The sequence below is a fragment of the Acomys russatus genome, chromosome 1, assembly GCF_903995435.1.
Source record: "Acomys russatus chromosome 1, mAcoRus1.1, whole genome shotgun sequence".
Lineage (NCBI taxonomy): Eukaryota > Metazoa > Chordata > Mammalia > Rodentia > Muridae > Acomys > Acomys russatus.
The window spans coordinates 83,209,237-83,224,847 of NC_067137.1; the positions used below are offsets into that span (position 1 = coordinate 83,209,237).

A 15,611-nucleotide genomic window follows, 5' to 3' on the forward strand; every position below is an offset into this window, starting at 1 on the left:
AGCTACCGAGTTCGTGTAGGGCAGAGTGTAGACACCTTGTGGTTCAGCTCATCTTGCAGTGTTCTAGGCGGTAGTTAAAACCAGTTAAGCACAAAATGAAGCGATCACTCACATTCCGTAACTTTTTAACCAAACAAGTATTTTAAGACATTTGAAAGGTGGTTGCCTTGCTTAAACCTTGCTTGTGCCTCCTCCAAAACTAGCTAATCTCAAATTCAGCAGGAATTCAAAGCTGTAGCTACCCGATTCTACTCTGCTTTTCCAATCTACCATAGAAATAATAGATACAGAAATTTGACTTTGCACATCTACTCCCAGGACACCTTGGTAGTATATAAGCAGGGCACAGTCACTCAGAGGTCAGTACCATGAAAGCAGCAAAGAGTAATGACATTGCAAGTGGGCATTGTTAGGTGGGAGACAGACTGGACAAGAAAGGGCTGAGCAAGTAGCATTTCAGCAGCGATTCTTCAATGGTGTGATTCAGAAGGAAAAGAAGAGTGTCCCAGCTGAACGTGGTGGCGCACACCTTTTATCCCAGAACTTGGGAGGCAGAGGCAGGTGGATCATTGTGGTTTAGTTCTGAATATACAGTACAGCTAAGTGAGCTACATAATTCCGTACAAAGGCCAACACAGATTACTTTTCTAAAATCACTTCAATTGGCGTAAGTGTTTTCCAGTTTAAGTATTTGCATTTTCTTACTCTTTGTTTTTCTAGGTAAACATAAACTCATTTCCTGTTTCTTGTCTACTGAAATGGGTTACTACTCTCAGTTTAAAGAACAGTATTCCCCCAACTTAATCTTGTTCCAACACAAAGTATGTATAAATATAAAGTTTATTTAGCATAGTGTTTAGAAAAATAAGTTCACATCATTTCAGAAAACAAATAAAACACTTAATTGTCCAGGCATAACCCCCCCATTACAGTACAACATACATACTTTAGATCTCTTTGGTTGGGTAGTTAAGCACAGAAATGTTCTGGGACATGCTGTGTGCTATCACCTAACAGTGCAGTAGAGGCTCTGTTCCCCACCCCATGTCATACATTCTGTATAGAGTTTCTCATGTAAGGCACAGTATTGAGTGTACAACTGGTGGCCTCTAAACGTACAGTACATGCAACAAAAGGATACATTTTTAAAGAGAAACCCTGAAAACCAAAAGAGTCACATGCTATATGATTTTGGTTAATAAAGCAAATGGTGGTAATATTTAATTAAATTGAGATGTATCAACTAGACACAAAATAACCACTAGGTTCTATCATCGAAGTTTTAGGAAGACTTTAAAACAGCTGTCGTCAATTGTAATGACTTTCCCCACAGGTTTCCTGAATTATTTTTATGAGATGATCTGTCAAAAACATCTTTAAAAACAAAGGACTCACAGTTGTGCGCCAATGCACACATACCAAGGATGCAGGAGGGAACAACAATCCAACATGCAGAGTCTCAAGGGTACATACAGAGCTAAGGCCAGTGTGCAATTCAACTGTGGGTTTAAAAAAAAAAATCTATGGCTACATCTACCTGCCTTTCACAACACAAGAAAGGCACCAAAACCATGTGTAAGTCAGTCTTTATCATAAATACAAATGAGATAGTTAACGCAGTACAACACAGGTGCTCTTGCTTGTTTTTTTTTGGGGGGGGGGTGCACCTCTTTTGAGTGCTAGACCATTCTCTCTACTAGGTGTAACTAATAAGAGCTGAATGCCAGTTCTGGCTATAGAGTGCATAGATAGGCTGACACCAAAAACTCCCACAGCCAGCAGCAGAGGTTGGGCTTAAAGGGGAGTTATTTACCTCTATTCTGATTCCTCTTCAGGAATCATTAAGAGGGTCATTTGCAGCATCTTCAAGCATTGGTTTATATAGGGAGAATATTCTCCCACATGAACTCCAAGGGCTCTGAGGCTGGCCCTAGGTGTTGGGGGTGGGGGGGGAGGTTATTTGCAATTCTGTGCAGGGAGATCACGGGGTTTACCTTATTCCATTCACATATACATGGGCTACATATCAGCTGGCCCTTATTTTACTGAAAGAATAAAAAAGAAGAGGAAGTTCTTAGAATGTGCACTGATTCTTACCTGGCAGATTGCATAGCTACCTGGAGTAATTGTAGGGTTAGGAGTTCATCACGTTGGAGTAGGAATACATTTCCTAGGTAAGTACTTAGTTTTGTGCTATTTTTTTCTTTTTCATTGGGAGAAAAAGGGGACGAACTTGGAATAAAAGAGATACTTTTGTCAGATATACGAAAGGTTTCACACACACACACACACACACACACACACACACACACACACACACACACACAAAACTTGACTTATCCACTTCTTTTACCAGACAGGTATTTTAAAATAATGAACTCTTGATATCTGTAGCAATCTAGTGGAAAATATCATTTTTATGCATGTAAACTACACTACAAGACCATGTAACTAATCACATTAATGTGATCGGCCCACAACTGGGAGGGAGGCGGGGCAACCAAGCTGTGTAAGTGGTGGCAGAGTGGAAGACCACACCAAAACAATTGGCTTTGTTAAAATGAAACAAAGACTCCAAAACAAACGACCTTGGGTGCATTTCAGCAATTGAAGGGGACATTCACCAATTTCACAAAAATGCGATTTAAAGTTCTTTATCAAAATGATGCACATGGAATTCTCCATATGGCTCCTTATCTAGACTGAAGGTTCCCTTCGTAATAACAGCAAACGCTAAACTAGCTTATTTGACAGGCTGCTCCGACAAGCAGGTTAGTTAGAAATCCAGCAATCCTTTCCGCCATTTTAAAGAAAACAAGGCTCGAAACTATCTTTATGTTTAACAACTGAAAGTCACCATAGCAAGGATCACTTCCATGCTTTCTGAAATCAGAGATGCCCTGGACTAATGACGTGAAGGCATTTGCATTGTTAGAGCTTGGGTGCAGAATCCTGCTAAAACTTTTAAACACAGCTCACAACATTACCACACAAGAGAATATCCTACAGAAACCCAAAGGATTTGCTTGTAATGGAGACATGGTAAAATAAGACAGGCAACCGACCTGTTTCATAGTGTACCAACCAGTTCAAAACACTGGCAATAAAGCTTCAACGGGATGGATTTTGTTTAATACAATTTACATGCACTTAGTTTATTTTAAAATGGTTGTTTTTAGGCCAAATAGTGGCGGCGCATGCCTTTAATCCCAGCACTTGGGAGGCAGAGGCAGATGGATCTCTGTGAGTGTGAGACCAGCCTGGTCTAAAGTGAGTTCTAGGACAGCCAGGGCTGTTAAAACTGAGAAACCCTGCCTTGAAAAAACAAAACAAAACAAAACAAAGAAGGTTGCTTTCACAGCCTGCAGAACTGCTGTTTCATGGTCTTCTGTAATTTTTTTTACTTTCATTGTAATGAAAGAATATCGACAATAATTGTTTATCCATTTACATGTCAAACCTTATACATGATATTTAATGAAACTTAGGTTCTCTGCTCATAAAGGGGTTCTGTGGTAAACTTAACCCTGTTTGACAGTACAAAAGCGCCATCCACACTTCTGTAGCTTACCAGTAATAAAAAGGCCACAAGGTAAAAAGGCACATAGGATTCTATATAAAACATATTTAAACGAGGCAAAGTTGCTAAAGAAAGAAGGATGTGATGGGAAGTACCAACATTCCAGTATTGGGGGTTAAGAGTCCCTGTTTCAGTGTTAACATTGACCTTAATAGACTCCTGGCCAAAAAACCAAAAAAACAAAAAACAAAAAACAAAAAAAAAAAAAAAACAAAACCAAAAAACAAAACAAAACAAAAAAACTGGTTGGAAGCAAAGATGTCCTATTCCTGTTCAAACAATAAATATAAATTAAACAGTAAGAAAACATTTTTTGTTTCAGTTCACAGAGCCTGAAGAGAGACATAGTATAAATAAAAACTCACTGTATTTTCTCAGATCTTGCTTATGGAAATGGCATATTTACATTCATACCCAAGTTGTGTTAGAGTTTAGTGGCGTTTCAAACTTTTTCTGCCACATTTAACTATTAGCAATCACATTTGGAAACATGTAGAGACCTAAAGCCAAGCCTGTCCCCGAAATGCTGACTATGTGTACGCACACACATGGACACTCACATATAAGCTACTTAATTTGAAAAATACACTCTTATAATAGTCTAGAGTACCATTGTTTCTTAACCATCTCAATGCCCATGGAGAAAAAGTAAACAAACAAACAAACAACTGCACTGCTCCTAACAGCCTCTAGCTAATATTTAATTGTCTAAGTTAGGTGTATACGCTTTAAATTTAACATACTATCACGTCCCATTCAGACCTTAGAATTATGTAGCTGACTAAATGATATACGATGGTTTGATACATTTCACTCGCCGCCGTCTATTTAAAAGCAAACACGGTGTGAACAGAAAAGCTCCAGCAATGCAGTTCCACTATTGTATATTTGACTATGATCTTCAGGCAGACCAACCCAAATGCGTTTGCTTGTAGAAGTAGACTGTTTTCCTTTAAACGGGCCAATGCGCTCCATCTTCATGGCTTCACAAAGGGAAGATCTGCTGCCGAGAAAGGAGAAAGGGGGTATGTGCTCAGTCAATCAGGCTTACAAGTCTTGCATGTCTTCATCCAACTGGACAGTTTGGAGTTTGGCCAGCTCTTTCTTGTCCGTTCCCAGGTCTTCACAGACAGTTTCAACCATGCCATCTAGGACATACTTGGGTTTGGAGTCCAACATCATTAAGTTGTTTGTTACTTTGTTCTCAGGATGTTGTAAGAAATTCTCCTTTATGCTACCCACAGACTGCAGAAACCAGGCGCTGTTCTCGGACAAAGTCCTGGTGTACAGCTGGTGAGCCATGCCCCACCTGCTCCTCAGCTGTGGGAACGATTTCCCCCAGGGCAGCCTGAGTCATCGGGACTGACAGTAGATCTTGACCAGCGATAAGCGCACAGTTCTGAAGGGCTGCATAGTTAGTGCCGCTGACAGACGTCACAGTAGATTTGCTTGCCACAGGTGCAGACATCGGCTGGCTCTCGGCGATGTCAGGGTTTAGCTCAGTGGGATTTAGTAGTGTAGGGGGAGTCAGGGAAAAACTGTGAGCTGGGGACACATTAACTAAGGAAGAGGCCAGTGGGTGGAGGCCACCGCCAGAGAGATTTTCAGAAGACAAGCTTGCATTGACTTGTGCGTTGTGATTGACGGGCATCAGCTGAGAAAAGACCAGGCCTCTTTCTAAGCCTTCCTGTTTCACAGCTCCTACAGTCTGGCCTGAGTTAGGAACAGTGTATACCACGGCACTGGGGGCAAGAGGGCTCAGGAAAAGTTTGCTGTGCTGGACTGTGGCGGGCTCGCTTGTAAATGTGCTTCCGTCTGAAGTGCTTGGATTTCCTGAAATATTACCTAGGGGAACAAAGGTCCGATTAGCATTGATGAAAATGATACAGAAGTAAAAACAAAACAAACACCAGCACTCGGGAGGCAGAGGCAGGTGGATCGCTGTGAGTTCGAGGCCAGCCTGGTCTACAAAGTGAGTCCAGGATGGCCAAGGCTACACAGAGAAACCCTGTCTCGAAAAAACAAAACAAAACAAAACAAAACAACAACAAAAAACAAAACAAAAAACCCCAAACAAACAAACAGTTACTTCTTTAACACACATGATTTCCCCTCAGGAACAGTATTTATGGAGAGGTGACACCTAAACGTATAACTTAGTGTAGCTGCAGCATAGAAACCTGCAGGGTCCCAGGCTCAGGACTTGGAAAGACTAGCTTTCTCTCTCTCTCTCTCTCTCTCTCTCTCTCTCTCTCTCTCTCTCTCTCTCTCGCAGTGCTGGGGACTGAACTCTGAGCCTTCTACACGCTGGGCAAAACCTCTGCTGCTGGGCTACAGATTATCTATATTTGTTAACTCCCAAGTCATTGTAATGACTAAATGAAGGAATGTCTGGTGGCTTAGAAAGTAAGGGTGAGGCCTGGGGAGAGAGTGGTAGAGCAAGCTTTGAGTTCAATCCTCAGCATCCCCTACAAGTAAAACAAAAATACAAGCTAACCAATCAAAGCAAGCAACTATGTGGGACCTGAGGCAGGAAGATTGAATTTGAGGCCAGCCTGGACTATACAGTAAGACCTTATCTCAAGGGAAAAGAAAAAAGAGAAGAAGAAAATCTTGTCCAGGTTGTGATATGAGCTTCTGGGTCTTTATCACAGACTTAGCAGCTCTTAACTTGTGATCACGAACACTGCCAGAACGAGAAAAGACAGTTGCAAAATATAAAATATTTTTTGTTAGAGTTGCACAGGTACTAGCTGGCGGCAGTGGTGCACACCTTTAATCCCAGCACTTGGGAGGCAGAGGCAGGCGGCTCTCTGAGCTTGAGGCCATCCTGATCTACAGAGTGAGTTCCAGGACAGCCAGCGCTACACAGAGAAACCCTGTCTCAAAAAATCAAGAACAAGGAGAAGAAGAAGCAGGAGGAGGAGGAGAAAGAAGAGGAGGACAACTGCACAGGCACTGCATCAAATGTAAATGAAAACATGGAAAATAGCACATAAAATGCGCTTCTCTGGAACTTACAAGTTAACCACAGAAACTTGTACAGACAAGTTTCAGACTTCCACCAAACTACCAATAAAGCAGTCTCAGGTCAACAAAACCCACAAGTTTTTTTTTTTTTTTTTCCCCTCCTTTTCTCCCCTTTTGTTGTGCCAGCTCTAAACCTTCTGTGTTGTAGTGATGGGAGAAATTGATGATATCACTGAAGTGCTCTTTTTAAAATACAGAAGACCATAAAGTACTAGAACTAACACCGCTGTGACAGGTGTGTCTGTTGAGGCTCTCACTCTAGAGGTCTGTAGAGACTAGAAGGAAAAGTCGGACATCGATGTTCAAATGAACTTGGGACAACGCAGACACCGATATCTCCATCAAATACCACTCCCCCTTTGAGTCCCTCTTTGAAATGGTGGCAATGAGATGACTCGGGTCCACAAATGTTACCATGGAAAGAAAGGTGAACTTGGGAATAATTAAGATGAGGTCCTTATCTACCCTGCTTTTGGAATAGGGGTCTAATCAACCCCTTTCACAACTGCCCTCCTCGAGTTATTAGAGTGACTGTGATAATAGCACTACCTATGTTGAGTAAGTGCCACTTATCAACTTTTATATAAACACTTTTATATAAACAAGAGTGTCTTTACATGAGAAAAAGGGAAAACACTATATTTTAACTCCTTTGAAAATGTTAACTACTAGTACATAAGTATTCATCATGAAAGACTCTTAAGGAAAAAAAACCACTCAGCTGGGCATGATGGTGCAGGCCTTTAAACTCAGCACTCAGGAGGCAGAGGCAGGCAGATTGTTGTGAGTTCGAGGCCAGCCTGGTCTACAAAGTGAGTCCAGGACAGCCAAGGCTACACAGAGACACTCTGTCTTGGAAAACCAAAAAAAAAAAAAAAAAAAAAAAAAAAAAAAAAAAAAAAAAAAAAAAAAGGAAAGAAAGAAAAGAAAAAGAAAAAGAAAAAAAACCACTCTGCATATGTTTATGCTATTCTCTAACCTGAATGTTTTTTAGACCATACAAACGAACAAACTGCTTCTCTTTTAGGCCTTTTGGTTTTAAGTATATCTTAAAAGTCTTGTAGGCTTCAAATTTGTAAGGGAAAAAAAGGCACAATCACTTAGTGTTTACTTTGCTTTGTGTGTGTGTTTGTGAAACTGTTTACTAGCAGACATGTGCACAAAGTGATTACTCTTGGCAGAGTCATAAATGACAACATACATAACATTCCCAAGCAGCTAGTAAACACAAGTAAAACAGCACACTCTGGACATGTAAAAACTTTAACAAATAGAAATGAAGGGAAAAACAAATACGTTCCATAGCATGATATTTTTTTTTCCAGTATTGGGGATTGAACCTAAGGCCTCACTGTGCCCAACTAGAACATGTTTCTTGTATAGCTGCAAGTGAGTTCTAAATTAAACAATAATTTAAAATTCAGCACAAAAACTGAACCGAAAAATCCCAAGTGCAAAGTATAATTTTACAATGATGCTAAGAAAGAAAAACAAACAAACAAACAAATAAATAAACAAACTAAAACAACTCAACCAACCAACCAAAAATGCAAATCCTTTCTCATTGTAAAATGAATAAAAACACAGAAGTCTGCTTTTCCTCATAACTTCCAAAATAACTTTTCCAGCTACCTAGCAAGACAGGACAATGTTTCTGGACATTTTAGAGAATGCTTAGTGTAAATCTTATTTGATTTGGGTTGGTACTGTTTGGAGTTGGACAGTCACTATGTAACCTGGTTATGGAGCTCTGTGTAACTATGTAGCTCTGACCTGCCCGGAACTGCAAAGTCTTCTATCTTTAGTCTCCCAAGTGTTGGGACAATAGGCATTCACCACCATACCTATCTTGGCATGGTTCTTGGTTTTTCGTTTTTATTTTTTTATTTTTTTTGGGTTTTTTTCGAGACAGGGTCTCTCTGTGTAGCCTTGGCCATCCTGGACTCACTTTGTAGATCAGGCTGGCCTCGAACTCACAGCGATTCGCCTGCCTCTGCCTCCCGAGTGCTGGGATTAAAGGCGTGCGCCACCACGCCCGGCTGGTTTTTCGTTTTTAAATAAAGTCCAAATTCCCAAAATGCTTGACTGCCAAGTGTAATGCACAACTACTACAAAGGAATCTTGCCTCCTGGAACCAACTTATGCTTTCAGTTTGCCGGGGAGTCCAAGGGCTGACAGCGCAGTCATTGATCTGAACTAATTTCACTGACAATGCTATTCTTATTCCTAGTAAATATCGCATTTAAAAGCTAGCTAATGCTGGGTGGTGGAGGGCTGCATAGGCACTTGGAGGCAGAGGCAGGCGCATTTCTGACGTTCGTCTGGTCTATAAAGTGAGTCCAGGACAACCAGTGCCACAAAGAGAAACCCTGTCTTGAAAACCCGAAAGGCAAAAGAAAGAAAAAAAGGAGTGGAAACCAACACCCTCCCCCCTAAACTCTCAATCACAGAGGAAAAATGTTTACACATATACTCACTCTTTCTGTGCAACTTTATTGTCATAAATGCTACCAACTGCTTGTTAATTTTCATAAGGAGGGAAAGTGGGTTAGAATCATAAGTGATTGTAAAACTAAGCCCCCCTGGCTTTCCCTGGGTCTTTTGCCCTAAGTTGGAAAGTGACTTGGTTTCACTCTTTACATAATCTGGAGCAATGAACAGCTGAAGAGCACACCTCACGACAGTGCTGGCTCACTATCTTCTTCTATCAAGAGAGACAAATATATGGGATGAGATGTACAACCGTTTATCATTAATGCCGCCAATAAGTTGAAATAGACTGTAGCCACAGAAGCAAGACTTGTACAAAAATTTACCATGTGGAAGAAGGTCGACCTCTGGTAAAAACCTGGGGTTTCTGACTTGCTAACGGGAAGAATACGATGATCACCACTTCCCACCTCTTAATGCTAGATGCTGCACAGCTTCCAATGCCCAATTCTAACTGGTCCTATTTCTACACAGGTTTAATTCACGGTCCTGAAGATCTGGCAGCCTCAGGCTTATTTCCTTTCTCCAACAGACGGCTGTTAGTAAAGCCACAAATACACAATGACACAGTTGTTTTTTACAACTATAAACCCATGCAGCTGAGAAATGAACATCTAGAGCAACAGAAAAAAAAAAAAACACATATTCTTCTAAATTCCTTCTAGGTCTTTTTAGTTTCTAGAATTAATTATAGAAAGAACACGAGGCAAACAAGAATAGAGTCTTTTCAAACTTTTTCTGGTCAAATAAGTAACTGCTTGACTAATTTTATGGTCCTAGCAACTTTATTAATTTTTAATTTTAAAATGTCCAAGTACTGGGTTATTTCATAAGCACTGATTGCCTTATCATAGTCCTATAATTGTAGAGTTGGCAAGATGTGCTAGAAACTGTACTTTTCCATTCTGTTTGGGGAAAATAAAGCCCCATTCCCCAGGAGGTAAGGCAACCAGGCAAGCTGGCTAGTATTTAGGTAGTGGGAACCACATCAAGGCTATTCTATAACTGTGTAAACCAACCATGCGACTGGATAATCACCCATCAATCTACTTCGTTCACTAAATCCATCATTTATAGCAGCTAGCCAACACAGACATGCCCTGGTGCATGATGGTACCAAGTGGGGCTTTTACCTGGTGAAGCTGCTCCTGAGACAGGAGGCAGCTGCAGTGGAGAGAATCCAATGCTCCCGTTAAGGAACTGGCCGTTGGCTCCGGAGTTAGGGATCTGGACAATGCCATACTGGTTAATTTGCACCGGCGTAGTAAACGTCACCACAGAGCCACCATCCTGGGAGGCCACTGTCTGAATGCCCTCTCTTTTCACTTCAGTGCAGGGTATCAGCCCTGGGAATGACACGGGGGCACTAGGGCTGTAGGAGGTGGTGACTGCTGGGTTCACAGCAGAACTCTGCAGGACTTTGAATTCTTTCACATCCTGGGCGGTAGATCCCAGGATGTCCGTCATGGCTATGCCATTGCTCACAATGTTTGAGGACATTTTTGGTGGGTTCAGTGACACTGTCTGCGTATTTCCCACATTCAGTCCATTAAGGATAACTCCACTGTGTCCCTGAATAAGAGAATTACCATTAAGGAAGACAGGTGAAGTACTTGCAGGTACCAAGCTTCCATTCAACAAAACTCCAGAAGAGCTTAACGATATCTTAGCATTTCCAATTTGTTGCATATATACTGGCTCCATGTGGCTAGAAAGGCTGAGGTTGGGGATGCCATCAGATGCACCCGAAAGTGGGTGAGGAGACAAATCCTCATGTCCCTTGCTGGATTCATCTTCAGTGCTGGGGTTGCCATCTGATTCACTGTTCAGGGGGAGAAGACATTTTGAAGGTCAAGGGGATGACAATCTACATAGTTTGTAAAACATCCCTCCAAATCATTAAAGGCAGTATTTAAACAAGCACAATAAGTTGTCTGTAGGCCCTGTTGAAACTATGAGGATTTAAGCAAATTCTGCCTTGCCGGTCAGTGACAATATGGATTTGGATCCTGACATTAAAAATAAATAAATAAATAAATAAATAAATAAATAAATAAATAAATAAAAATTCAGAGAAAGACCAGAGGGTTGGACAATGTAAAATTCAACCAAAAGAGTGTTAACACCGTGTTTTCTTTCTTACAGCATTCATATTCTGCTCCAACTGTTAAAAGGACCGCTACCTCTGCCATAGAAACAACTCATTAAATCTTAATGTGTGTGTGTGTGTGTGTGTGTGTGTGTGTGTGTTTTTTCTGTTTAAGAGAGCCATTCCCTCTCTAAACCATTTCAGATTTGTGTTATTTTGAAGGTAGATGGAATTACCAATGGAGCAGGAGGTGTTCAGTGTTATTTGCCAGTTAGTTAAGAGGTCATTTTCTCACCTGCTCCCAAACGTCTATTCCACCAGCCAGACAACTCTCATCCAATACAGTGGCTGCCCATGTAGGAAAGACCCTTGCAACCCAGGGAATGCAATTGCCTTTGAATCCAAAGGAAGCCATAGGGGCCTATTTAACACACACCAGCCGATGCCCTATGTGAGGTGGGAGGGAAAAGGTGAGCATCACTCAGTGGCCTTGTAATTATCAAACTCTCTATTCCAGAATCCTGGGCTTAGGGGAAACACCAAGTTCAGGGCAGGGAGAAATGGCGGCAGTTCTCCTTTGGTTTGAATCTGTGCAGGGCAGGACAGAAGCAGTTTTGCAAGCGTGGTGGGACTTGGTCCAGCTGAAGATCCAAGATCCCAGTGTGTTCCCTTCCCTTTCAAGCTGAGGGGAGGGGATTACCCGGGCTTTGGGACCAGCTTTGGGACCAGGAATGCAGAAAGCACTCTGATTTATGAGCTGAGGCCAGCCGTAGTCGCCATTGGTGAGGGTGACTCACCAGGGGTGCGGGTGGGAGGTAGATCCGGGAGAGGGGCTTACACCAGGCAACTGGGCTGGGGGTTGAGGGTGTAGAGTTAATGGGGAAGAGGGAGAAGTCAGCAGAGTATGGCTAGGTGTGTGTGTGTGTGTGTGTGTGTGTGTGTGTGTGTGTGTGTGTGTGTGTGTAACAGCTGGCCAGCATGTGGCACCGGCTTGGTACCCAGTTCCCTCGGCCTAGCAGATTCCTTCGGTGCTTCTGCAGAACACTCCAGGGTAGGTGGGGTCGCCTAACCAGCGCACCTTCTCTGGGTCGCCCCTTCTATCAAGGCTGAGGAAGGGCGCCTGCAGGTCGCAGGGCATGTTTTGTTTGTAGCTAGCGGGAGCTAGAGTCAGGGCTGCACAGTGAGCCTCTTTCCCTGCCTGGTGTGAACTGTGGGCCTCTGGGCTCCACCCGGGCGGGCGCAGTGGCAAAGCAGGGCTGCTGCTGCTGCCGCCGGCGGCTCTGGAATGCGCTGGGTGGTCACCTTCACCTGGCTCAGGCGGGCTGGCTCCCTGGCTCCCTGGTTCCTTCCCAGGGCAGAACTTTTGAATTACATCTAGATTCTTTTCTTTCCAATCCCCACCGGGAGGGAGCCACCAACCTTAAACCTTTTCCTTACTCTATCTGTACAACAACAACACACACACACACACACACACACACACACACACACACCTCAAAAGGCACATAGACCCAAGGACTTGACTCTAGTGGACACACAAACTGCATTTTCTACGAAAGAAGGAGAAAACCCAACACTGACAAAGTTCAAACCAGAAACAGTAGGGGACTGAAGGAGGATTGAGTAGTTAGCTCCCCCACTTCTTTCCTCCTGTTCACCTTATGCCAGTTTGTCCCCTATCCCCAACTGTCCCACCAGGAAGAGATTATGCTGTGTTGTGGGGGGGGGGGGGGCAAAGAAACTGTCCTTCAGTCCTGCCACCTCTGAGGCACTGTAACCCGATCCGAAGTTGTTCAGAATCAGGTTTCAAAACACCGCAGAGGCAAGCAGCACCGGCACCCCACGCTGCTCTTGCCGCGATGGGAACCGCGGCCGGCTGGGTGAATGATTAACTCTGTCATATTAAAGCCTCGACGTCCCCAGACCCCATCTGGGCCACTAGTCTCCATTAAGGCCCCCTTTCGTTCCAGGGCGGCCCTGGTGACCTCCAGGGCAGGCCCGGGGCTCAGTAGAATTCGGGGTATCCTGGAGCGTGTGCGCACTTCAGCCCCCGAGTGACCCGGCGGAGCCAGAGACCCCGGGCCGGGGCCGGTAGCCCCTGCGGGCCAGGAGCCGCGGTGAGAGCAGACTCGCCGGCGTGCACACACGCTCCCTACAAGGACCAAGGAGAGAGTGGCAACTTCAAAGGCAGCAGGATGGGGGTGGAAAGCCGGGCAGCAGTGACCAGCCGAGGTGGGGGCGGGGACTGAGACCTAGGCGGGCGACCAGAAACTTCTGGGGGCAGGAGGGGGAGGGCTAGGAGGGAGGATCCCCCGCCCGTTGCCACCGTCGTCCCCTACCCGGTAGGGAAGCGAGGTGGGGGGCGGGGAGAGGTGGGCAGCCGGACCAGACTGGTGGGGAAGGTAAGCGCCATGTTTGCCAGAGCTGGAGGAAAAGAAAGCTGGGAAGGGGTGGGGGGGAGGAAGGGGGAGGAGAAGGAAAGTTGGCGCTCACCTTTTGGACTGGGTCTCGGAGGGATTACGGTCGCGCTGCCGCCGGTTCTTGAACCAGTTGCTGACCTGGGTGAGGGAGAGGCCGGTGATCTTGGCCAGGTGCCGCTTCTCGGCGGGCGAGGGGTAGCGATTCTGCTTGTAAAGCTCCTTGAGCGCGTTGCGCGACTTCTCCTTGAAACAATACACCGTCTCCTCGCCGTCCCAGATGGTGCGGGGCAAGGGGAATTTCCTGCGCAGCCGGTACTTGTCCACGGCGCCCAGGGGCCGGCCGCGCGCTCGTTCGGCCTCGGTGTAGCGCGCCTTGTACCAGAGCTGCTGCAGCAGCGGATGGTTGGCCGACTCGAAGCTGTGGCTCTCGAGGATGCTGTACAACTCAGGGTAGATGCCCTGGTGGAAGGCCACGAGCGCTCGCGCCTTCAGCAGGCTCTCGTTGCCACGTAGCAGGTCGCTCTGGGGCAGGGACCACAGGAACCGGGCCAGGCGGTCCAAATTGCCCCCCTGCTGCAACGCCTCGCACACACAGGCGACATGGTCCGGGGAGAAGGCCAGCGGGGGCTGTGCGGCGGCTGCGTGCTGGTGCCTGCCCAGAAGTTCCGACTGGAGTTGTACCTGATCTGCCGCTCCGGCCGCCGCCGCCCCTTCCTCCCGGCTTACCCTGGAGGCAGCCGCGGCGTCCCCCGGCTCCAGGGGAAAAGGAGCTGGAGCCGGGGGGCTCAGCCCAGCCGCCGCGCCCCCCGCCACTTCTCGGTGCGCCTCCTGTCCTTCCGAGGCGCTTTCCATCCCATTCTCCTGCTTGATGTCCGCCGCACTTGCAATCTGCCCGGTGGGGGAGGAAGAGGACATTTTTTGTTGTTTATTTTCCTCCCTCCCTCACTCCCTTGCACTCTTTTCCTCTTTCTTTCCCCCTCTCTTACTCCTCCTTCTTCGACTCCCTCCCCCTCCCCCCTCCGGAAAGCCCACTCCCTCCCTCCCGGTTTCGGCTGGATCTGGCCGATCAGGTTTCCCCCAGGCCACGCAGTCACCATTAAGATAGCTGCTAGAGCAAAGTAGTGTAAACGGATAGCTGCTTTCTGCCGTTCCCCCAACGTGACTCCTCCGGTTGCTGCATACTATATGGCACTGGCCGCCTGGCCAGCCCGGCCGCTATTGGCTATTTCTCACTCAGAGGGAGGAGGAGACACTGTTTCTATCCCTGTCGATCACTCGCCTCCCACTCCACCCCTTGCCTTTCCCTCTCTCCCTGACCCCCCAGCACCTATACCTGCGGGAAAACACCGACATTCTTTTCCGGCTATGCTTCAGAATGGGCAGTTACCTAATGTGGCCTGAAAACTGGACAGCTCTTTCAAAGAAAGGCCATGTGATTCCCAAGGGAATAGCAATCGCGTGACCTTAAGGTCTGGACAGCTAAATTTTTAACAAAGAGACCACCCTCAGTATGGGGATGACAAAACTTAAGAGACTGATTCCGAAGCTTCCCAACTCCTCCCTCCTCTCCTCCCCCACTTTGGGATGTCTTGATTAAGGATGTGTACTCAAAGAGTCAAGAACAGCACTAAGGAATGCTCTGCAAAAGAAGCATTGGCAGTAATGAAAATTCCAGAGGGCGAGAACTGCTCAAAAACCTTGAATTAAGCAGTGTGTGTAGTCCACTGAGATGACAAAAGCAGCAATCATTAAAAAAAAAAAAAAAAAAAAAAAAAAAAAAGTTAGCAGAAGGTCTGGAAACCCTAATGGAGATGGGCCTGATACAAATAAGCACATAGGAAATAAAACTGGTTGTTTATCCTGGATAAACAGTATGGAAGAGAGCTAAGTTATAACAGTCTGTGAACCCAAGCCTACCTACCATAGTAGAAACACACAAAATATGTGTACCAACAGGGTCCCCATCCACCCCAACACACGCACGCATGCGCGCGCGCGCGCG

At 45.4% G+C, this 15,611-nt stretch overlaps 1 protein-coding gene across 1 annotated transcript; it reads right to left on the reverse strand.

The window, feature by feature from the left end:
* Positions 1-3,932: 3,932 nt before the first annotated feature.
* On the reverse strand, positions 3,933-14,579 carry LOC127190459 (homeobox protein SIX4-like). Its single transcript, XM_051147481.1, is given in 4 exon segments — positions 3,933-4,831; positions 4,833-5,425; positions 10,234-10,922; positions 13,683-14,579. Coding segments are annotated over 4 exon segments (2,328 nt in total). The 5' UTR covers positions 14,525-14,579; the 3' UTR covers positions 3,933-4,627.
* Positions 14,580-15,611: the final 1,032 nt, after the last annotated feature.